Source organism: Balaenoptera physalus, assembly GCF_965194825.1.
Source record: "Balaenoptera physalus genome assembly, chromosome: 5".
NCBI lineage: Eukaryota > Metazoa > Chordata > Mammalia > Artiodactyla > Balaenopteridae > Balaenoptera > Balaenoptera physalus.
The window spans coordinates 114,836,836-114,860,988 of NC_138884.1; the positions used below are offsets into that span (position 1 = coordinate 114,836,836).

General features: G+C 40.7%; 1 protein-coding gene and 1 long non-coding RNA gene across 5 annotated transcripts; one reads left to right on the top strand and one right to left on the bottom strand.

Moving 5' to 3' along the window:
• Positions 1-1,030: 1,030 nt before the first annotated feature.
• Positions 1,031-23,344, bottom strand: BDH2 (3-hydroxybutyrate dehydrogenase 2). 3 transcript variants are annotated; one of them, XM_082463017.1, is made up of 10 exons: positions 22,812-22,936; positions 19,141-19,232; positions 18,238-18,316; positions 16,583-16,679; positions 14,781-14,889; positions 9,508-9,568; positions 8,204-8,317; positions 4,193-4,251; positions 3,515-3,607; positions 1,031-1,261 (listed from the first exon to the last, which is right to left on the bottom strand). In XM_082463017.1, the coding sequence occupies exons 2-10, from the start codon at positions 19,210-19,212 to the stop codon at positions 1,208-1,210; spliced, it is 738 nt and encodes a 245-aa protein (XP_082319143.1). In that variant the 5' UTR covers positions 19,213-19,232; positions 22,812-22,936; the 3' UTR covers positions 1,031-1,207. The 3 variants fall into 3 exon arrangements, with proteins under 3 accessions (XP_082319143.1, XP_082319142.1, XP_082319141.1); XM_082463016.1 differs by having other exon boundaries at positions 18,238-18,343; XM_082463015.1 differs by lacking the exon at positions 1,031-1,261 and having other exon boundaries at positions 1,268-3,607; positions 18,238-18,343; positions 22,812-23,344.
• On the top strand, positions 3,591-9,239 carry LOC309661397. 2 transcript variants are annotated; one of them, XR_014264017.1, is made up of 2 exons: positions 3,591-3,704; positions 6,698-6,956. It is a non-coding gene; the product is annotated as an uncharacterized lncRNA (long non-coding RNA). The 2 variants fall into 2 exon arrangements; XR_014264018.1 differs by lacking the exon at positions 6,698-6,956 and adding an exon at positions 8,516-9,239 and having other exon boundaries at positions 3,613-3,704.
• Positions 23,345-24,153: the final 809 nt, after the last annotated feature.

Consider the following 24,153-nt stretch of genomic DNA (forward strand, 5'->3'; position numbering starts at 1 on the left):
CCAGAACCCTAAAGCAAATCTTAAAATCAATGGACTCTTCAGGAATGTTAGTCAAAATATCCTTTGCTGTCAGATTTTATTTTATTTTATTTTTTGCTGTCCGTTTTAACTTACCTTCATCAACTGCATGTTCTTCCTCATACATAAAATTTTAAACTTTCATTGTCCATTTCAAAATTTTCCTTTTTAATGTTACAGTTCTAAGATGAAAGATTAACTGCTCATTTACTGAGTATCTACATGTGCATCATACCATTTGGTCTTCTGAGGTAACAACAAATAAAACACAAACATAAAACCCTGAAACTAAAAGAACAAGAAAAAACTTCTCCCTAGTAATCTGTTATGGAATTATTTTCCATGAATTTAAATTTCTTATTGAAACTTTTATTTTCTTTAATTTTATTTGTTTCCTGTTACATGATTTATTTCTGATTTTTCATCCAGAGACTATTGCTAAGTTTCATGTTCTCTTGTCTGTTATCTCAGAATTTGGTGAGGAAATCTATACTTAATCTAAAAAATATTCTTCAAACTGACAATACTGTAAGGTAGTTAACTATATGTTTCTTATGTCCATGTCAAATATTGCTTATTTTAATAAAGACTTTTTAGTTAGACTAAAAAAAAGTATTTACTTATAAGTGATGACATCCATTAAGTATAAACATCTGATGATTATTTTTCTTTTACATAACAGATCACCAATATATAGTCCTGAACCTAAACTCCTTTAAGTGTAAGTTACTGAAGCCAAACTCCTTTATACCTTTGGTGTTCACCTATAACCGTGTAAAATTTTAAAATTAGTACCCACATACAGACCAATGCAGAATCGTACAAAAATATTTGAATACTGCAAAACAGAAGTAAAATAGAAATGAATAGCTTTTTTCTTAAAAAAAAAACTTCCTTTTTTCTTCATATTCACATTTTAATTTTATATACTTAGAAATTGAGATTTATTCTTAAAATGTTCTTTTTGCAGTGAGTTCATTATCTCACCTATCAACAATGATTTCAGAAGAGATTAGAAAGAGATGAATATATTTAAAGGATCAGACTCTTGTGAACAATGACATCATCAAAAAGGTCTTGTTTTCATTAATATGCCATTAATAGGAAAGAGAGGATGGGTGAGTTTTCTTCATAAGCAGGTTCACTGTAGACAGGAACGGCCTGCCTTCCCAGCAAGGAGATCCTGAAATCACAAGCTCCAGCCTCCATCAATGATAATAGGATTACCTGTTACATAGGCAGACTGCAGTGATAAACACAAGGAGATAGAACAATTAACCAGGTTGTGTTTCTTCAATTTTCCTGACTGAGATAGCTAAACAGTTTATCCTCATAGTACCAGCAAACCACACTCTTAACAACTAGAAATTAGGAAAATCTGAATTAAATTTCAGATGATTTAAAACTGCTGAGTGTTCTTGTGATCTGGATCTGACTGGCCTCTGGCTGGTGTTTGAGCACATGTCACATCATTCTAAGAGTGTCTGGACTCAGAATCAGAAAATTAAGAAATTTTGTGATATAGAGCCATTCCCCGAATTAGGATAAAGTATAGGCTAAAACAGCACATTTTCATTTTGAAACTCAGAAGTATTCTAACTAGCTGAGTTTTATGCCACTGATAAACCTTTGAACATAATCAAGTGTGTCAGTAACAAAGTGGTAATGTCAATTACCAAACAGAATTTTTTAAAAAAGATGTATATTTAGTTAATCAATATACATGGGTAATTCCAGGAACTGAAGCACACTAAATGTCTTTTTAAAATTTATATGAGTAATAATTATTATAATCTATTAACCAAAAAAAAATTCTATACTAGTTTCAGACATACAAATCTGTACAAAACTAAAGGAGTTTAAAAATTACTGATTTTTTTCCCCATAGAATTTTTCATTTTCCAAAGAAAGCTGAAGTGATTCTTGTGGTAGAGGTTTAAAAATGTTTTAACTTAAACATGGATAATAGACTCAATTTGTGTTCCTAGTTTTAAATTCACCTAAAGCCTGCGACAATGGAAGAGGCTGGAAGGAAAGACATCATAACAGGAGTACAGAGTGTTTTAAAGTTCAATATATATTGTATAGCACAGGGAACTCTACTCAATACTCTGTAATGGCCTATATGGGAAAAGAATCTAAAAAAGAGTGGATATATGTATACGTATAACTGATTCACTTTGCTGTACACCTGAAACTAACACAACATTGTAAATCAACTATAGTCCAATAAAAATTAAAAAAAATAAAATTCAATATATGAAGACTGATCATATAAAGTAGATAAACTAGGGGGTTACTGGACACTCTACCAAGAAACAACCCCAATTTCTCCAAGTTTTTTTAAGAAGGCAAGCTTTCTGTTTTACATATGGACTCTTCTGGATCTTTCTAAAAGGACAAAGGTCCTTTTGTTGCACATTTCAAGCCAGAACATTCCCTAATATTTGGTAACCTAAGCTCTGGCTAAACCAGGGCCATTTAGCTTATCAGCAGTACCCGCAAATCAAATGAGCTCTTGTGAAGATACAGATTCAAAGAAATCAGAAAGGTTAATGTACTCAGTCATTCATAATCTGCCTAGTCATTTCCTCAGCTATGAACAACTGTTGTTAATAGTTCTGAGAAGTAGTAACTGCTCTGTCACTAAAACATTTCAACCTCTGTATCTGTCACATTCACCACCACCTGGTGTGCACCAAGTTACACTGAAGAGGAGCTAACTGATCAGTAACACACCTCCTGACTCCCGCCTATTCCCCTTTCCTTCTCTCTTCTCTCTTACAGCTAGTTCCCTGGTCGTGTACTATTCACAGACATAAAACAGAGGGGATGTCCTTGTGCTTTATACCTTATAAGAAATATTTCTTATGAAAGAGTTTCTGCTTCCACAGCTGTTTGCCATTAAAAAATATACAGTAGCCATTAAGGAAAAAACTGATTACTAAATAGGTGCAAAGTGGAAAGAGACAGAATTAGGAATTTCCATACATGATGATAAATAGGTAAAAATTCATAGGGAAAAAAAAGAGGTACTGGTATTGTTCTAAACAAGTCACCAGTAAAACTGAAAACACTAGATGCTAATTCTGTGTCTCCTGGACGCAAATCTGGTTAACCCTTTCCCCATTTCACCTGAAGCTCTCATAATTTTGGATGTTCACTGGTTTGATTTACAAATCAAATTTACAAATGGTTTCCCAAATTGTAATTTTTGAAAGTAATTATAAAATTGAGCAATTTAATTTTTTTCAATCCTCCACCACTTCATTTGCTATCAGATTCAGTGACATGTAAAGTTGAATGAGGAAGAGTTGGTGGCTCAGATCAAAGTGGCCTTTCTATGAGCAAATTAAATCAGAACTCATTCCTATCTTGTAAAAGCAGCATCTTAGCACCTACATGCCATCACTCCCTAAATCATACTGTTTTGATGAGCAAGTTGTGGCCAAATGTGATTGAGGATAATGAACCCCCTGGGAAGAACAGTGCTTACTTCATCAGAGGCCAGGTACACGCAGAGCAGGGCTATTTCTTCTGCAGTTGCAAATCTTCCTGTTTTCTGTCTCTTTAGGAAATCGCTCAGTGCCTGTAAACCGGAAACCATACCGGACATCAGTGATGTGAGCTGAAGTAACTCACCTGCAACACCTTCAGAAGGTCAAAGGCAAGAGGAATCTACAAAGGTACCACTGGCTTGTTGCCTTGATTAATTATACATGATACAAGATACAGGAGAATATCATTAATTGTGGACCAAACAGGACTATGGTGACTCCCAATCTACTCAAACTATTTGTTTTATACTAAAACCTACAGAGACTGTGACAGACCAGAAAGATAATATTAAAGAAGAGGGCATTTTCATATTTTTTGAAAATGTGGTAAAATGCACATAATATAAAATTTACCATCTTAACCAATTTGAAGTGTACAGTTCAGCAGTGTTAAGTCCATTCATATTATTGTGCTACAAATCTCCACAATTCTTTTCATCTCGAAAAACTGAAACTCTATACCCATTAAACAAGAACTCCCCACTCCCTCTCCCCCAGCCCCTGGCAACCACCCTTCTACTTTCTGTCTCTATGGATTTGTCTACTCTAGGTAAGGAAGGGGCTTTTTTTTTTTTTTTAACCAGAGGATTTAAACACATTTAAAATAGCAGATATACCTCTTCAGGATTTGGTCTGGCTTGTATTCTTTCCTGCAGAGATGGGGTATCAACCGTTCCTAAATCAAAGGAGGGCATTCAGCTTGGTTACTTACTTAGACTGAAAAAGAAATTGATGATTAAATTTTAAACTTTCTTTCCATATGATACAACGATCAGTGAAAGCCTTCTCCATGACTTGGAGTGAAAATTTCACCTCTACCTGCCTGCTTTTTATTTAATAGGCTCACAAATTCTTTAATAAATTTCTATGATTTTCAAAAACACAGACTATACTTCTTTGTGAAGTATATTAGGCAAAAAATGACACCCAGCATTCCCAGGACATACTTTAGTCACATCACATTGACATGATACTTTATGGATCTTAAGCACTGTTATAGGTATTATCTCAGTTAATCTTTGCAACAACCCTGAGATGTATTATAGATAAAATCATACAAGCACTATATCAGTATAAGGACCCAGACTACCTAATGATCTCAAAAACATTCTCTGCCGTCAGGTTCACTCTGGGGGGATTCTCAGGGACAACTCCACGCCCATCATAGACCTCGATAACTTAGGTGGCTCTTAATTTTCCTCATTATCTTGCCTATTTTCATTGGTTTTAGATTCCTGTTTTAACCATTGTTTCATATTTCTCATCAAAAAAATATAACTTTATTTTACTTAAAAACAAGAAAAATAATAATGACACTAAAAATTTTTAAATCCCACTTAGTTCACATTCCTTACAGAGCAATTTCCCATACATTTCTGTTAACTTCTGTGATCTGCAAATTCTCTTCAGAGGGCTTTCTTCTGCTGACCGTACTCCCGGAGACCTAAGGTCACAGCAAGTGATTTCACAGTCATACTCTCAGCTCCATCCTTAGACCATGCTCCTGGGTGTGCCATAGATTTGATGTTTGCTTGGAAATCATTTCTTTCTTTTTTTAAAAAAATTTTTATTGGGGTATAGTTGATTTACAATGTTGTGTTAGTTTCAGGTGTACAGCAAAATAAGTCTTTACACATATACATATATCTACTCTTTTTTAGATTCTTTTCCCATATAGGCCATTACAGAGTATTGAGTAGAGTTCCCTGTGCTATACAGTAGGTCCTTATTAGTTATCTATTTTATATATAGTAGTGTGTATATGTCAGTCCCCATCTTCCAATTTATTATCCTCCCCGCCTCGGAAACCATTTCTTAATTTTATTATCATTTGCCATTTCTCTGGAGAGACTGGGAATCTTCGAAATCTGCAAATCCTGGCTCCTTTTTGTTTAACGGCCCTTTCCTTAGCTTGTCTCTGTGCTCTCACATTTCACTGTAAGTAGGCGGCACTTTCAACAGGCCGGGTGGGAGTTGCCTTGACTACATCACCTGGTTCATCAGGAACGTTTTCTACCCTCCACAGTTACCGCAGGCAACAGTGCTGATGAAATTTCTTAAACCACAAAGCAAAAATCTCTTTGTATCCAATTTCTGGTGATATTTTCCTCCCTTGCCTCATCAATAGCCTCCTTAAAGTCCACGATTCTACCAACAGTGCGTTCAAGGCACCTTAAGCATTCACTTAACGCCCTCCTCAAAATCCTTAAATCTTTAACAGCTTCCTCCCGCTGAGGCAAATGCTCACCGCATCTTACATATGGCCGGTATTAATGACTATTACATGAAAACTGTGTAGCAAGCCTATATGCCTCGCGCTTAATTCCACTGTCACCTGACTCTGCTGTGTCCCTGGCACAGACTGACACACCATGCCACTGTCCACACCAGGCTGGTGTTGAAGTGTTGTGACTATACTATCAGCACCATCCCAGACACACTCCTTCCTTGTCACATTTTCTTCTGTGACTGGCTCAGTGAGTCACAGCTAGTTCCTTGTTCCAGAGAGTGGGAGAATATATTTTCCAATCTTCTGAAAAGTCCAGCTTCAAAACAACCACATTTTCCAAATCATTTTGCCATTTATTCCACTGGGAAAATGGCACCAAGAATAGCTAGACTCAAGTATCACCAGTGTGTATGTTAAAACCCAGTGAAACTCTCTCTCCTGTAACCTCCTCTTTCTTGGTGTTACCTATGTTTACCTTTCTAGTCCAAGAAAAATTAAACAGAAACCTCAATCATGGAAATCCTGTCCCTTGAAGGTTATTTAGTAGTGTCCCCCTTTAATAAGTCAGTGGTTTTCAACCCGAGGGGAGACCACGATGAATTACATCAGAATTTCCAGTGGCGCTTTCCAAACTACACACAGTGTTCCCCATCAACTCCTTCTCCAAATGCCGGCATGCCCCTCCGTTTTGAAAGGTCCCACAGGTAACTGTGAATTGCCTCTCCTCCCCAAACCCACAATACCGGTTGTGAACTACTAAGAGAAACCTTGATGCTGGACATGCAGTACTGAATTTCTTTTCAGAGAGGAAGTTGATCATTCTTCTTAGGCAGACCTCATTTTACTCTACTTTACCTTGCTGAGCTTCACAGATACTACATTTGTTTTACAGATTTCAGGGCTGTGCAATGCTTCTTCGAGCAAGTCTATCGGCACCATTTTTCCAACAGCGTTTATTTGCTCACTTCATGTCTCTGTGCCACATTTGGTAATTCTCGCAATATTTCAAACTTTTTCATTATTAGTATATTTGTTATGGGGATCTGTGATCAGTGATCTTTGATGTGACTACTGCGAAAGGATTATGACTCCCTGGAGGCTCAGATGATGGTCAGCATTTTTTAGCAATAAAATATTTTTGAATTAAGGTATGTACATTGTTTTTTTAGACACAGTGCTATTGCACACTTAATAGACTACAGTATAGTGTGAACATAAATGTCCTTTCTACTCACAATAAGTTCTGCTTTTCTCCTTTCCTTTATATGAGGGGCCAGCATACTTTTTGGTCAAAAGCCAGACAGGAAATATTTTTAGCTTTGAGAACCATTTGGTCTGTTATAACTACTCAACTCTGACTAGCATGAAAGCAAACTTAACCAATATAAAAGCAAACTGGGTGTGGATGTACTCCAATAAAACTGTGTTTACAAAACAGGTGGGAGGCCGGATCTGGCCTGCAGGTCACAGTTTGCTGACCCCCTGTTTACAGCAGAAAGGAAGGTATTAATCCCTCCTTTTTGTTTATGGGCCGCCCCAGGTGATAGACATGACTCAGTGTCTCCCTGTGTCTGGGACGCTCCTCTTTCTTCCTGCCATCCTGTGAGCATGGTCTACGTTTCAACTTTCCCCTGACGAGGCCATCCTGGGCTTGCTTCCAAAACACCAAGCCCTGGCCAGTTATGTCTCACAACCACAGGGTTTGGAATTGTCCCCATCCACACAAGTAGCATTTAAACCTTTTGCATCTGTTAAATCAAAATGGCATCACTTGTGCTAAAGCCCATGATACAAAACCTACATTTAATGCCTAACCTAATTGCAGTTTCAACCTTTACCAGAAATGTAATCTTAATCAACCAGTCTGGAATTTTCTGGTCAGCACCAATGAGGTAATTGGGCCCCTGTGGCCCCTCTCTATCCCCCTAGAGGAAGAAGAGGCAACCTGTAGTATAAAACCTGTGCCATCCCCTCCCCCTTAAAAAAGAAGTCCCAGCCCAGAATAACCTTTTCTTTTCTTTTGCCAATGACCTCCTTGCCCCACCCTTCTTTCTATGAAAACCTTCCATTTTTGTATATGACTCCCTGGAGCATCCTTCTAGCTGCTAGATGGGATGCCACTTGATTCGTGAATCGTTGAATAAAGCCAATTAGATCTTCAAATTTACTTGGTTGAATTTTGTCTTTTAACACATCTGTGGGTTATTCCTAATGAGTTAGGATCTCTTTCCCAACTTACCGTTGGACTGTTATCTTAATAAGCCTGGACTCTTTTTTCTTTGGAGCTTTTCCCAATGACAATACAACATGTGGTAAACAAGCTTACATAGATACTTTTCACAGTGGCAGCCGGGAGGTCAGAAAGGACAAGTTCATAGTCCCACAGTGCCCAACTCACCTGGACACACACAGTTGCACCGGATACCCTGCTGGATGAAGTCTGCAGCAACAGACTTTGTGAGACCAATCACAGCCGCCTTGGTTGTGCTGTACACACACCTGTTCACAACTCCTGAGAATGAAGGGAAGTTCAACAGTTGAAGGAATAAAAAAACACAGTCAACTTTAGGAAGCAGGAGACCATTGTCATGCTTCCTCACACTCCACCATTTTTAAGATTTTTTTTTTTGATGTGGACCATTTTAAAGAGTCTTTATTGAATTTGTTACAATATTGCTTCTGTTTTGTGTTTCGGTTGTTTGGCCTCGAGGCATGTGGGATCTGAGCTCCCCGACCAGGGATCGAACCCGCACCCCCTGCATTGGAAGGCGAAGTCTTAACCATTGGACCACCAGGGATTTTTCTAAAAATCGATATCAGATTTTCTCCTTTAATAGAGCTAGTTTCTGAATCTGGGAAAATAATATCATTATTGGCACAATTCAGCTGAGACTTCGGTGTTGAGATGCTGCACCTAAGTGACAGCAGTGGCTTTAGTTTTTCATCATCAGTTGGTAGAAAAAAGAAATTTAGGGTAAAGCAAAGCAAAACAAAACACAACCCAAACAAACCCAGAGGCTTAGGCACTTCTTTGCATTCCTCTCCTGTGCAGGCTTACTGTGTACATCCTTGCTAAGAGAAGGAATGTTATCTCAGCAGTAACTACTTCATTTTCAACTCGAAATCCATCTGTGCCAGACTGTGCCATTGCCCATCATCTCCACTTTTGCACTGCAATCTGGCCCTTCAACTTGACTTCTCATTTAAGGCTGGATCAAACGTCTTTGTGAAGCACTCCCCCAATCCACAGGCAGAGTTATGTCCCTGCTATTGTACCAGCACTTTGTACAAAGCTCTGTTATAATCCTATCACACTGCAGAAGACGTGCATTTGCCTGACTCTCTCCCCCTTTTAGACTGTGAATTCTTTGGGGTCAGGGACATCTAGTGGGTGTTTAATACATCTTTTTTGATTAATTAAATGTATAAATGTTTCCTTCTCCCAGTTTGATCTTCATTTCCATATCCATTAGAAGGAATAAAAGGGAGAGCAAAGCAAACCAACTTGTATTTAACTTTATGACTGGTTCACATCTAAGGCAAAAGGACTGGTACTTAAGAAACTTTAGAGCAATTTTAAAAAAAGCAGTTTTGAAGTTATGTGTGGGTTTTATGATCTCTGCTATGCTTGTTCCCCAAACCCTTAGCTCTTGAAGGTGTGTGAGTACGTGTGTCATCATGCCCAGAGGAAGACACACCTACCTTTGATGCTTGATGCCACAGAGGACATGTTGATAATGTTGCCAGATTTCTGAGCAAGCATCTGCCAAAACAAAACCAAGACCAAAAAAAGATGCTATTCTGCAGGCTAAAAATACTACCTCTTTAAAAGATGTGCATTTACTTATGGTTTGCAGGACCATCTCATTAGCTATTAACATTAAGCACTGTTAAGCATGTTAAGCAGTCTTTTTTTTTTTTTTAACGGATTTTATTTTATTTTTTCTTTTTCTGGTCATGCTACGCAGCTTGTGAGATCTTAGTTCCTTGACCAGGGATTGAACCCGGGCCTTTGGCAGTAAAATCACAGAGTCCCAACCACTGGACCACCAGGGAATTCCCTGTTAAGCAGTCTTAATGGTCTCACCCAATCATTGCTGGGAATTGATGGCTTGTGTACACATTGGCAGGAACATTTTCCAGGGGTTTACTGCCGTCCTGAGGCACAAAAGCATCAGCAAGACCAAGAAGGAACTCTGAGCTGAATGAAAGGCTAAAGAACGTTAATGTTACTGTATGTTCCTGATGGAAAACTCTGTCTCCGTTCATCACATATTCAACATATAGTTGAATACCTACTGTGGTCAGGTACAGTGGTAGGTCCAGGAGATTCAAAGAGAAATGACTCAGTCCCTGCCTGCCTATAGAGCTGCCAGTCTGATTGAAGAGGCTGATATAACCTGCATCCAGCAACAGGAAAGACTGTCACTGGGGAGGGGGCGGACGTGGAAAGAAGGGACCAGGTGGCAGGGCACTCAGAGGAGAGCTGATTTTTTGAAAGCTAGAGCGTTAATCAGAAAAATAAAAGAGAAGGGTATTCTCTTCCCACGGAAGTGGGAAGAAGGGATGGGTCTGGCTGGAAGACAGAATGTGGGAGGAATAAAGCTGCAGAGGCCAGCGGGGCTAAATTTAGGAATTTTGGCTTTACCCTGAAGGGAGTTCAGTCCCCTCGTGGAGACAACGAGGGGTTTATTGCAGAGGGGGAGTGGCATGTTCAGGTTTGAAGATTACAGATTACTCTGGCATCTTGTAGAGGAGAGCACTGTTAGCTGATGCAGGGATTCAGGAAAGGAGTAATGAAAGCAGAGAGCAGAAATGTCTGTGGGTAACAGAGGCGGAGACAGCTGAGGTACATGAGCAGGACTTGGTACATGGTTACATGCAGTGAGGGCTGCTCCCCGTCTAGGGCAGCGTTTCCTAAGAATACGTCCTTCAGAATCCCGCACGGAAAGTGTGACAGTCTTAAGAGGAGGGTCTGTGGCTGTTCTGCCCTCCTAGACAGGGTACACAGCAGCCAGTCAATACATTTCAGGGAATCAAAACCTCTTGAGGTGCTAGGTTAAAGTGCAGATTGCTGAGCTCTGCCCCAGACCTAAACAAATATATCACTGAAAAAAGCTGCTATGAATTAAAAAATGTTTTCGGATGAACTTATATTTAATTAAAAGATGTATGTATGTTTTCAAGATGATATAGGTATATGCAAGGGCATGGGTATCCACCCATCAATGTTTCGGGGGAAGAAGCAAGAGTTGGAGAGAATTCCTGCCTCGTGGGCACTAACTTACTGAAATCAGAGGCTGCGGGGATGACCATAAAGAACAAGGAGGAGGTGGTGAAGAGTTGAAATAAGTGCTGGGGGAGATGGAGGACAGAGGAAGGAGAACCAGGATATGCTCTGTCATGAAAATCAAGTAAAGAAAGAGCTTCTAAGAGGGAGGAGTCTCAGTAGGCAGTGTAAAGGGTCCAAGAAAAAAATCACTTCTGCTGGGGTGAGTTTATCCAGCAGCTTTCAAGGAGGTGTAGGAATGGAGAAGGTGAATAACTGGATGATCCAGGGATGAGTTTGCCAAGATTCTATTTTTCCTTATAGTATTCTTACTTTCTGTTTTGATACTTAGCTACTAATGGTACCTAAGAGCAGAAAGTCTAAAACAACCCTAAGGTATTATGTTGAATGGATTAAAAGGATAAAAGAAGAGGCTGAGGTGACCCAGTGAAATCCAGAAGATGGCAGGGAAAGAAAATATTGAACCCAACCTGTTTGTCTATATAATAAAGAGGATCATAATGAAATGGGGTCCTCATAAAAAAAGACCAGGAAAATTAGTAAAACATAACAGTGTTGAAAACTAAGCCTTAAAATTATTCTTTCTTATCCAGTTTAGCAAATAACATAACCCATTTTAATTAATTTATTTTCCCAGTTTCACTGAGGTATAATTGATAATATATACAACCCATTTTTAATACATATGGAATACATGTAGCCCAATTTAATATATAAAGATGGGCTATTAAATAAGTTCAGTCTCCGATCTTCTGAAGTGCAATAAAATCCTCAGGCAGAACTTTAGAAAACAGTCACCTGGGAGGTGCTGGTGCTGCCCCCTAACACTTGGACTGTCCATTCAGCCCAGGTCTAGCCGCTGATTCTAGAGCCCACAGTCCTTGCGTCCTTCTGTGCTGCCTTCTCAACACCAGCTCAGCACCTGCTGTCATGGTGTGAATACTCTTCTTGGCTCTGCATGCAACAGCCCTCTCTGGCAGGTACAGCAATAAAGTGAAGTGCCTGGATGTAGTAATGCTGTCTAGGATTGATCTCCCAGAAGCTCAGGCAGATGCTACAAAGAGCTCTGAAGATTCCCTCTAGCTGCATCTAGTTAGTCCTACTGTGACGCAGCTCTTCTGCCCCCACTGACCAGAGCCCAGCTCCTAAACCTGGCAGACCTTGGCTTCTTGGGTCTTCAGTGATTCCATGCCCGACCTCCACCTGGACTGACAACCTAGATTCATTTCTTCATCCAGCAAATGTTTGCTAAGCAGCTCTACGTGCGAGAGACTCTTCTAAGATATAGCAAAGGAGGAGAACACCCAAATATGCAAGACCTCCCCGAACCCTTGTTGTAATGGATCCTCTCTTCTGGTGGACCTTGGATTCTACACTGACCTCTTTTCACAGTATTTTTAATTTGTTCTCTGCCTTCTGACTGCTCTTCCAGTCTTGGAATGGTTTTCTGTATGCTTATCCATGAACAAAAATTTCCTACAAGTGTTCCTATGTTTTGACCATCTGACCTTTCAAATCTGCCTAGACTCTAAATCCTGGCTTCCCCTGGAAAGTTCTATCTGGTATATGTGCGTCATGGGTAATGAACATAATTAGGGCTGGAAAGGATTGTGTAATCTATCACCCTCATTTTAAATAGAAGAAATAGACACCGAGAGAGCACAGGTGCCATCTCCCAGGTCCTGTGGCGAACTTAGGGGCAGAGCTCTGGCTGTTCCCAAGGTCTTCCAAAGCCAGATTCCAAAATCCCAGGTGAGGTCGGTTAGGGTCACTTTAACAAGTGGCACCAACTCATTCTGACTCCTCATCCCAGTCATTAATAACTCTTAGGATTTCTTACAAATGAGTTTCATTGGCTCACATGGATTATTGTTAAGATGCTTTAAATCATAGACAAACTCACTAATTTGCAAGTTAATGTTTGATATTTTAAAAGTTAACACTTAACAAGTTTAAATTTCAGCTGCACTGTATCTCACACCTATGTCCTTCTCTGATATTTGTCAAGCATTCAGTACTACAAATGAGTCTCATATATGTGTAACAGTCTTACTCATTTGACCTGAGCTTTCCTCTTTTACCACAGCCTCTGCTTTTCCTCACATCCTATGCTAAGGATTAGTCTTCAAAAAATACATTTAAGTTCCAAATAACAGATTCTCATGAACTCCAAATAAGCAAAAAAAAGGCAATTTATATTTTTAAAAAATTTGCTAGTTCAACATTCCACGAGCCAACCCAAAGATTCCTTCTAGGGGCTAAACAAGTAGATTAAAAAAAATTAAGTTTTTTTTAGTTACTAGGTCAATTTCTCTAATTTTCCTTTTAGCATTCATCTGTATCCTTCTTGACATTAGGCTGAATGTCCAGAGCAAAGTATCTGCCCTGCCTTGCCATCAAAAAACTCTTCTCCTGCCCTGGGTTGGGCAGCATTCAGTATGTCAGTTATCTAATCCAGCTAGAATGGAAGAGAAGCATGGCTCTTCTGCATTTCACTAGGGTTCAACTTACAACCTTGAACTGAGCTGGTTCTGTACAAAGTCAACCTCGTTCATTGTCTGAGCCTGTGTTGTCTGCTACTACTGGCTTATAAGCTCATTTGAAGTCAATGTTTTTCATACTTATACCCCCCCTCCCCCAGAGAACCTAGTGTGGTGCTTTCCATCAAAAGGCACTTAATGCTTGTCTGTAAAATAAAATGAAAAACAGTCAGGAGTTGTGTGAAGGCTGGCAAATTCAAGGGTAGCAGACTCAGGAGGAATACTGTCTCCTTAGCACACGCTGTCTCTCACCTCTCTGGTACCTCTGTGGCTCAGCTAAAAGCAGGAGTGCAAGGAGAATACTCGGGGTACAGAAAAGCAATGGGGTACATCCACCTTGAGATGGGGGGGCCTAGATGCTGACATTCAAGAAGGGGTCCAACTTCAAGGGTTCAAATCCTGGCTCTAACCACTTGCTAGTTATATGACCTTGGGCGAGTTATCTAACCTCCCAGTTTCATCCTTCTGCACAGTGGCTGTGATAGTACCTACCTCATCGGACTGCTTTGGTCCCACATGCCCCTTTGCTTTTCCAATCCCTGGAACCCTCTTCCCAGATACCTGAATGGTCAGCTTGCTCACTTCATCGGGACCTCTATGAAAATTTCACCTTAATAATGAGGCCCTCCTGCTAGACCTCACTGATAGCCTAGCTTCTTTTTTTTTTTTGGCCATGCTGAGCGGCTTGTGAGATCTTAGTTTCCCAACCAGGGATTGAACCTGGGCCACCGCAGTGAAAGTGCTAAGTCCTAACCACTGGACTGCCAGGGAATTCCCTAACCTAGCTTCTTTTAAATTCACTGTACTTATAACCACCACACACGTTAGAGTTTATTTGATTACACATTATCGTATCTCGCCCCTCAAAATAGGACCTCCCTTATAGAAAGGACTTTGTTTAGTTCTCTGATGTGCCTTCTGCACCTGGAAAGCAGCCTGGCACGTGGTGCTTAATATTCCTTGAATGAATGAAGTGGAAAGTTAAGTGAGTTAATTTCTAGTAAATGCTTTGATACAAATGTTCAATACAGGTTAGTCATTATGTCAGCTATTATCACTCTTCAGAGGAGGGATCCTCTCTGGATGGCCAGTATGGAGACCTGCTTATCCAGTGGTACTTATCCCAGCGGTGGTGGTCACCTTACTTTGGGAAGAAACGCCTTGATCATCAGGTACATGCTGCGGACGTTGAGATTCACTGAGAAGTCCCAGTCTTTTTCCTCACAGTCCAGGATGGTTCCATGATGGACGAAACTGCAAGTGTGATTAAACAATGGGGAAAAAGATGATCATTTAGAAATATTCTATTTCCTTATCCTTTTTATTGTCATTTATTGGCTTAGACCATTGTCCTTTCCCTTAGCAAGATTAACAATTCAAACAGAGTATCACTGAGTACATTAGGTGAGGAAGTAGCCCAACGACATAAGCTAAAGAAATTTATTTGAAGACAAAATCCTTCTTTTAAAAGAAGGCAGGAGTTAGAAGCCACCAAACATAAGAAACTCTATACCTGCTGCGCAGGAAACATCACTGCCATTAAAAACAAACAAATGAGAACAGGACGCTTGTCTAAACTCCTATTTCAAGAGCAAGAGCGCCCTCAGGTGGCACAGATTTAACATTCTCAAGGGAAATCAAAACTGCAAGGAAAACAAGTGTCTCAACATCTCAGGGTAGCAAAGTAATACCCCTACTGTACAGTTCTAACATACGGAGTAAACAACGTAGAACAGGACAAAACCTTTAAAATAACCTTCCCTCTTTTTGAAGTCACACTTCCTCAAGGAAGCTTTCTAAACACTGGAGTCCTGATTTCACTGTCCCCTAGACCAAAATTATGTAATTAATTATAAAATATTGTCGGCTGTGATCCCTATGCACCACTGTATTTCTAGTTCAACTGAATGACAGAAAGAACCACATGCTCTATTTCTGTATCCCTTACCTTGCTGAAAATTTAACAGATGCTCAAAAACTAATTTTGCTAGTTGTTTTTTTCATGGCTCTGGGTATATTCTCATATGAGGAATGAGCAGGTTATTTATAAACTAGATCATCACAATCGTTACTTTAATTTCCATACATTTTAACATATGATAAACTATGGATAAACTGAGATTTTTTTTTTTTTTACTCTGAATCATGATTGGGAAGAACCACAGAAATATATTAGAAGGCTCTAGAATTTTTCTACCAATGCAGCAGTACAAATGTAACACTACACAAGGAAAGTGGGATATCGGAGGTATCTACTGAGTTCCTGGTTCCTCACATCTACTGTCATGCCTGAGAAGGGACAGTGGGTACCAGCACTCGCTGTATCTACACGTAGCTGCTCCAGGTCCAGTTTTTCATCATTCATGCATGGTTCAGCAAGCTTGGTACCACCCTAATAAGTTTAATTAAGCCATTCTCTTTGTGCCGTGTATAAAGGTACAACATGAACCTTCTTTTGCTGGGATTGATTGTCCCAGTAAGAAACACCGAGCTTGGGAGGTATAAAGGACTTACTAGAATATGCCAAAAAATTGGCAACATCGTCATTTCAATAAACTGAGTACTTGGCTTCTGGTATATATACTTCATTTTAAAGGCACTCTACTGGAAAACAGTTTTTCTTCTTATTTTATAAGTCCTGGTAGAGCAACACGTCCATTGGTAGAGCAACAAGTCCATTGGCATGAGCCTGTTACTAGCCCTGGTAGAGCAGTAGCGTTAGTACTGGTTGCCTTGCGTGACCTTAACTGCCTTTAGGCCCCAAGCCCATGTCAATGTCTATGGCTGTCTTCCTTGTAATAAAAATTCTGTCCAAAAGCTAGCCATATTCCCCAAGGAATATGTTATGGTTCACAGTGAATAATTTTGCCATATTATCAAAATTCTTTTAGTGAAAGTTGCAGAAAGCTTTCTGTAAGGAGAGTGAAATTAAAAAGTTATGAATTACCCAGCAACATTAAAGAGAACATCAAGTCTCTCAATGTCATTGGCGAACTGATCAATTTGTTTCTTCTTTGTGACATCAAGGACCCGAGTCTGAATACCTGAAAAATAAAACAAAGGACACTATTTCCCTATACTTATAGAGAATGGTTGGCCTTGAAGATTTAGCTGTTTCGAAGTGTGAAGACGGCAATATCTGTCCAGTTGGCCTTTGTAGGATTGCTGACCAATCGTAGGGTCTTCACAATCTGAAGACTCGCAGTAAAAATCTTGAAGTCCTCCCCACTTTGACCACCCAATAACACGTCTCTTTCTCCCTCTCTCTCTCTCTATTCTCTGAAATGAATGATACAGGCCTTTTCTGAGTAAAGACTTCACAATGAAGTATGAATGATCTACAGCAGATGCTTCTCAGTAAGCCAGCAGTAATAGCTGAGAGTTGGCTCATTTTAGCCCGTTCTTTCCCCCAGAGGGTGAGTCAGTGCTACAGTAGTGCTGAATTCTGTCTGTGTGAAGGGGAAGGGCAGGGGCGGTGGATAAGGGATTGTTTCTACTTGCGTACTTTACCTTTATGTTAATTCTATTATTTTTTAGAAATGACTCTGTTGGCCAAGGGTACCATCACTTACTTCTGGACAAAATCACAAGTAGAAGAAATGAGAGGCCAGAAGAGGGGATGAAATACTTGAAAGCCAGACATAAGAGATCTGGCATGGGGTCTGAGAGATACATACTGCACTACCTACGGAAAACCCCTGAACATTCTCTAATGAAAGCAGCAGTCATTATTTTTATACTTAAAAAAAAATAATATATAGTTTATTATTCTCTTTTGGATATAGAAAGAAAAGGTTATAAACAAAGAAAGACAAGACTGAAATTGAGTTTCAGAAAGACTTCTTTTCTTCTGTGCTTTTCTATTCCAACAGTTTGACTTTGACTTATAGGAATTATAATTCAGTGTAAGTCTAATGCAGTTAACTAGGTCAGTGAACTGATTTGTGTTTGATCATGGAACCTGTTCTATTTTGCTGGAATAGTCGACTTCCAGGTGAGTTCTCTGTTCTGCTTTCTTTCAGAGTAACTCAAACTGAAGTCCTCTGGTGTTGGAGTTAGGTTCAGTGTGGTGCTGTAAGGGGTAATACACACCTAAATAATCTGGGTAATCTCTTAGGGTTTCTGGTCATGATATTGAAACCAATATTCTTAAACTTAATTTTCACCTGTTTCTTTTAACATTTTAAATGTCAAGTTTAAATGTAAATTTTACTAGATAATTTAAAATTATGCATATGGCTCACATCATGTTTCTCTTGGATAGCGCTGCCCTCAGAGGAGGGGGTCACAGTTGTCATCAAAAGTTAACATAACAACTGTTAAGTGTTCACATATGATTTTGTAATTAGCTACTGAATCCTTCGACATGTTGGATAAATTAAAAATTTTAAGTATATAGCTTAAATACTTTGTTTACATTTAAGTGTACAGATTTTTGTCTCTAGGTTCACAGAATACAAATTTGATATCAGAGAATCAGGCTCTAAAAAGAAGGCCAGTGGAGCTGAACAGCTAAGGAATTTTCTTTGAACATCTAAGTACTAATGCTTTATAATCCCTTGTAGACTCTGAATCCCAGATTCAAGCTGCGGAGTTGCTTACCTGGGTACTTTTCCAGTTCCTGAAGTTTGGACTCATTGATATCTGTGGCTATGACTTTGGCACCTTCTCTTGCAAAAGCCTGGTAGACACAATGCACAAATACATCCTTTGTTTACATGGTTAAACTGCTCTCATGAACTGAAAGTCATTTAGCCTTTCTCTTTTATCTTATTTTCACTGTTGTTTTCCCTATAAAATGGGTGGAATTTCAAACTATCTAGTCTCACCTCATCCTTCCCATTGTTACTATTTTTATCATTAATTAGAACAACGTGACATACATTGTGCTTGTCAGCCGACTTTGTCCCTTTAATACCAAATAAAACGTTTTTTAAAAAAAACCTAGGATTCTGTTATTAAACACCTCTCAAAATACTATGATCTTTTGATTTGATAGCATGCATTCTATTTCTGAGCAGGTGAGTAAACTCCAAATAGTAAGAGAAAAATGGGTTATATCAACACTTTTCCTCCTAATAACAGTGCATTATTAGCTCTGGTGGGGGGCTTCATGTGTGAGAAGTTGATATAAATTAGAAGGCAAAGGTAACTTGATAGTCCCATAACTCTGGAGTTCTATATCTGGACTGACATAATTTCAGAAAACCATGCACTTCTGTAGGGTCCCTGCAGTAAATTTATTACGGTGCAGAGGAACTGAGGCAGAGAGAGAAGTTTCTCAGGTCAAAGGTTATCAGTGATGTCACATGTGAGGTATTCATTCCTTTATCTGCCTGGAGTTAGGAGTAGCCACTTTTCTTTTTGTAACTTAAGACAACAGAAGCAGAAGAAAACAGAACAGAAGAAAAAAAAAAAAGAGCAGAATTAAATACCCATGGAACCCGTCCACATAATTCAATACCTCAAAAGTTAGTAAGCAAACAACAAAAGATAATAACTTACTAAGGTAGCTGCCCGGCCAATCCCCTGAGCAGCTGCTGTCAGGACGATGACCTTCCCGTCAAGTCGACCCATAATGGAACCTGTGGTTTAATCTATAGACATGTGTATTTAGTGGCTTACACTGTAGCACATGGCCTTGTGCAGTATTGTCTAGAAGGAACGGTTCAATGCACTCCTTTAAGAACCTGACGACAGCACCTCTGTACAAATACTCCTACCACTTGAGAATATTCCCATCATTCTCCAAGAATGATTACTCTAAATACCTAGCTTTGCATATGAAAAACATTTAGCAAAAACCACTGAAGTGATAACTGGTGACAGATAGACATCGGACTTTGACCCATGTTCAGGTTTTTTCAGTACCCGGAGAAGTCAGCCTCTGGTGCTGATACAGCAGCATCCCCTCACTACCACCCACCCTCCCCGCTGGCCCTCCCTGCACACACTGCTATGGCACTGGATGGGTCCTTACTACTTGGGGCTGCTTCTTGTTTCCTCTCTTGTAAACTTTTCTTGGGGTCTGCACTATTAATCATCTGTGTTTTTTCCATGTCCCTTGGGAAGATTTCACAGTTGGCCTCAGAGAGTCATTGAAAAAAAAGAGTTGGAAAATCAGATCATGTCCAATACCCCCATTTCACAGATGAGGGAACTGATTTGACCTGCTCAAGGTCATAGAACTGGTCAAAGGCAGAGCCAGAACCAAACTCAGGTCTCCTGACTCTTTTGCTATGTGAACATTCTACCCCACAACGCTGCTGATCCTGTTTTAAAGTTTAAGCATTCAGCAGTAACACTTTAACAGACGCAATCAGTAATTTTTAAAAGGAGGACTGAGAAATTCTGACATAGGGGAAATATGATGTGCAGAAGATATTTGGTCAGTGCTTGGATTGTAGATCTCAGGGTGAGAGGAATGGCTAGTGATGAGGTTGGGGGTAGTGAAGAGTCAAATGATGGTTAAATGAGGCTGTCTGCAAGGAACCAAGTCCTTTCTCTTACCCTGCTGTTCTTAGTGTGTGCCTCTGACCACACACCAACCACAAAATGGCTGCTTTCTCCCAAGACATCGTATCTGCATTCCAGGCAGAAAGAAGGAAAGGAGCAAAAGCCAAAAGTCTTTCAGAGGCCTCACCTTTCTATTCAAGGAGTAAGCCTTCCTCAGAAATTCCAGCCTGTGTTTTATTGGCCAGCTCTAGCAGTGGAGGCTAAGAATCTGAGTTTGTTTTCCAGGCTTTACAAAGTAAAAAGGTGGGGGTGAGCGCGTGAGTTGGGTGGATGTTGAGTGAACTAACTGAAACAGCACATGCACAAAATAACGTCCACAATCAGTCTGCTCAATTACCTGCCTGATAAAGAGTACAGGTAGCTAGCTAGTCTTGCCTGGAGGGCTCACATGATCCAGTCATTTCTTTTTGAACTTATCTCTGTTCTCTTCAGCCAGACTTTGCTTTCTGCTGTACCCAATGTGCACTCACCCGATTTCAAGGCTGCACCCTTTGTGCAAGCTCTCCTTTCTGAGGGCTAGTTACTCCTGTGGGCAATGGGCAATGGGCAATGAGGTTTTTAAGAGCATGACATGATCAGATGTGTATTCTAGAAAGCTCACAGTGGAGAACAGACCTGGGGAGGGAGTGAGCAGGCGAGAGCAGGGGGTTTCCTTCAGAGGTGGCGGCAGTGGTGCAGAGACGGTGGAGAAACAGCAGGGACGGAGAGCAGGGGTGGGTGAGGGAAGTGTTTAAGAGTCGACATAGGGCCTGGTCACCAGTGCACAGACTTCAAAGAGATTACGTGGCTTGCCCAGTGTTTCACGGCTATGAATTCAAACCCAGGCCTCCTGATTGAGGGTCCAAGAGAAGACCTTGTGGTTCTAAATCCCCACGCGGCGCCAGGGGCCTGCGGAACAGGTGCCCGGTAACTGACCACGAGGCCGGCGCTGTGCTCTGAAACCCCTCGGCGAGTTTGTGCAGAGGCCACCTCCCCCTGGCCTTTCCCAGCCGGTGCCTGAGTGCGGCACGAACGCTAAGGCAGGCCCATTTCTGGGACACATCGAACTCCTCCCGCCGGCCTTGCGGACCCTCCCGCGCCGTGAAGGATGCGCCCACACCGCCCATCCCAGCGTCCCTCGCTCCCTCCCTTGCGGGCAGACTTCCGTCGTGGTATGCTGGCTCTCCCAGCCTTACCTAGTTCCCTACTCATTTTCTCTCGCACCAGCATTTCCCTTAATAAATCCTGTGCGTGTTTAACTCTCGGAGTCAGCTTCTCGGAGGGCCAGACTAACAGCGCCTTTTTATAAGAGCTTACTCCAGGGACTAGCTTACGACTTCACTGATGGTTTCTGATTGACGGAGAGCTGGGCTTTTACAATGCCTGACCTACTCTGATGCAATTAATTTTCAGCGTTTTTTTTCTTCTTCTTTTTTTTTTCTTCTCTTTTCATGAGTGACACGTTTTTACTTAAAACATGGTTAAGAGTCGAAACTCCAATAATCTTTACCCTCCCCCAATCTTGAGCATGATGTATTAAAAAGCTGCTATTTTACACTACTGCCATTAGTGACTTTTGGCCCATGGCACTGTGAAGGCACATTGCAAATGTTTCCCTAGGAGGCTTTGACACCCAGAGAAGCACTTACTAAACAACTGCTGAAGCACAGGGCAGCCGTTTTGCTCACTATGAAAACCTCCCCCGAGCTGTCCGCCCTATTTTCTGGGACCAGATTTTCGAACCAAAGCCTTACTACTAGATATAACTGCACTATTATATTAAAACGGATTTGTTTGGAAAAATGAGTGCAAACATGGGCTGAAATGGTGAAATGAGGCAACTTTCAATAAATCCAACGTGAAAACCAGACATGATGGATTTCTTACTCTAAACATTGGAATCAAAGTGTTAAGGTTTTTTTTGCCGCGCCGTAGGCCTTATGTGCTCTTATTTCCCCCACCAGGGATTGAACCCGGGCCCCAGCAGTGAAAGCACCAAGTCCTAACCACTGGACCACCAGGGAATTCCCTCAAAGTGTTAATTTTTGATTAGCAGAGACACAGAGCATTTTCAGGAACTCTTTCTTCATGAGCCAGGAAAACAATGTCCACTTTGCCACTGTAAAATCCTCTCCTTTGGCTATTTTGAAAAACCTACGGGAGTTGCAAACTTGTTAAAAACCCATCCTTATCATGAACTAACTGCTAAGTTTAATCCTGAAAAAAGGTAATGTGCAAAACTAACATCTGAAAAGAAAACCTCTCCTTTTCCCCGGCCAAAGTTTCATTTAAAATATATTGGGAGGGCTTCCCTGGTGGCGCAGTGGTTAAGAATCCGCCTGCCAATGCAGGGGACACAGGTTCGAGCCCTAGTCGGGGAAGATCCCACATGCCGCGGAGCAACTAAGTCCGTGCGCCACAACTACTGAGCCTGCGCTCTAGAGCCCATGAGCCACAACTACTGAGCCCACGCACCACAACTACTGAAGTCCGCACGCCTAGAGCCCGTGCTCCGCAACAACAGAGGCCACCGCAATGAGAAGCCCGCGCACCGCAACGAAGAGCAGCCCCCGCTCGCCGCAACTAGAGAAAGCCCGCGGGCAGCGACGAAGACCCAACGCGGCCAAAAATAAATAAATAAATCTATTTAAAATAAAATAAAATATATTGGGAAATCTTACTTTAGAGCAGCAAGTTGATGGCGTCCTCCAGATCACTGCGCGGGCAACAAACTTAAGACCTTTGTGCAAAAACAGGTCAGGTGCCTAATGCATGTTGGGATTTGTAGTTCAGGTTCCTCGTTTTTAGAAAATGATTCGCACATTCACATACTTTATATGTAATGTGCTGCCATCTAGTGGAGCTCAGGTAGAACTGTTAACTCCAATTACGTAGAAGGTGAAAAGCAGAAAAGCATCTTACTTAGAATGTTGAAATCATTTCCTTCACTAATTTAACCTAAGTCCTTCTCTTTTATTAGAACCTACTATGTGCTGCTCTGGGAGCACTCAAAGATTGAATGAGCCAGGAATTGCATGTGGAAGTTAGCAACAAAATAGAAGGAACCCAGGTCATTGAAGATACTGGAGCCTTCCATCCTGGACCCTGACCTAGATAGTTTAGAGGGAGGGAAATAAAAATTCTCTTGTGCTTTTTAAGGTATAGGTACAGTTATTTTGGCACACGCAGTCTATTCTAACACTAATATATACTTAGTGGCAGAATGCAGGCATCCTGAGTACACTGAGGGGGTTGAGTCTGGGGAACTTCAAAGTGCATTGTTGGGTAAGAGCAAAAAATCAGGTTTGGCTGAAGAGAACAGAAATATCAGATCAAAAAGGATGGACTAGATCCTGTGAGCCCTCTCTAGAGGCTTAGTAACTCATCACTTTATCAGGTGTGTAACTGAACTGTTTAGGCTATTTTTTGCATGGGCTATTTAAGTAGGGCTCACTCAACACCCACCCAACTGACTTTCCCTGCTTTTTACTTTATAAAGGCTGGAAAACAGCTATCAAATTCCTAGCCTTCTTTGCTACTAGAGCTGGCCAATGAAATAGTCTGAAATCTCTGAGGGCTTCCTTCTTGGATAAAAAGATGATGCCCCTCTGAAAGGCTTTTGACTTTTGCTCCTTCCCTTCTTTTCTCCTGGAATGCATCTATGATGTCTAGGGACATGGCAGCCACGTTGTGACTTGGTGTGAGGTCAGACACATAAAGACAGCTGGGTGAGAGAAGGAACCTGGTTCCTTGAAGACAGCCTCAAGACAACAGCCCTAGACTAACTCCTCTGGATTTCTTATGTGAGAAAAATAAACTTCTTTAGATCACTTTTTTGTTCTTGGAGCTAAGTGTATTTATAATAGTCACAGTGGCTCAGAACAAAGGCTGTGAAGTCAGAAGGATAAAGGTAAGTCCCACATCTTTCCCTCACTAGCTAAGTCACTTAACTGTAAATCTCAGTTTTCTCATCCTTGAAATAGTCATAGCACTTACCTCAGGGATGTTGTGAGGAAGGACTCA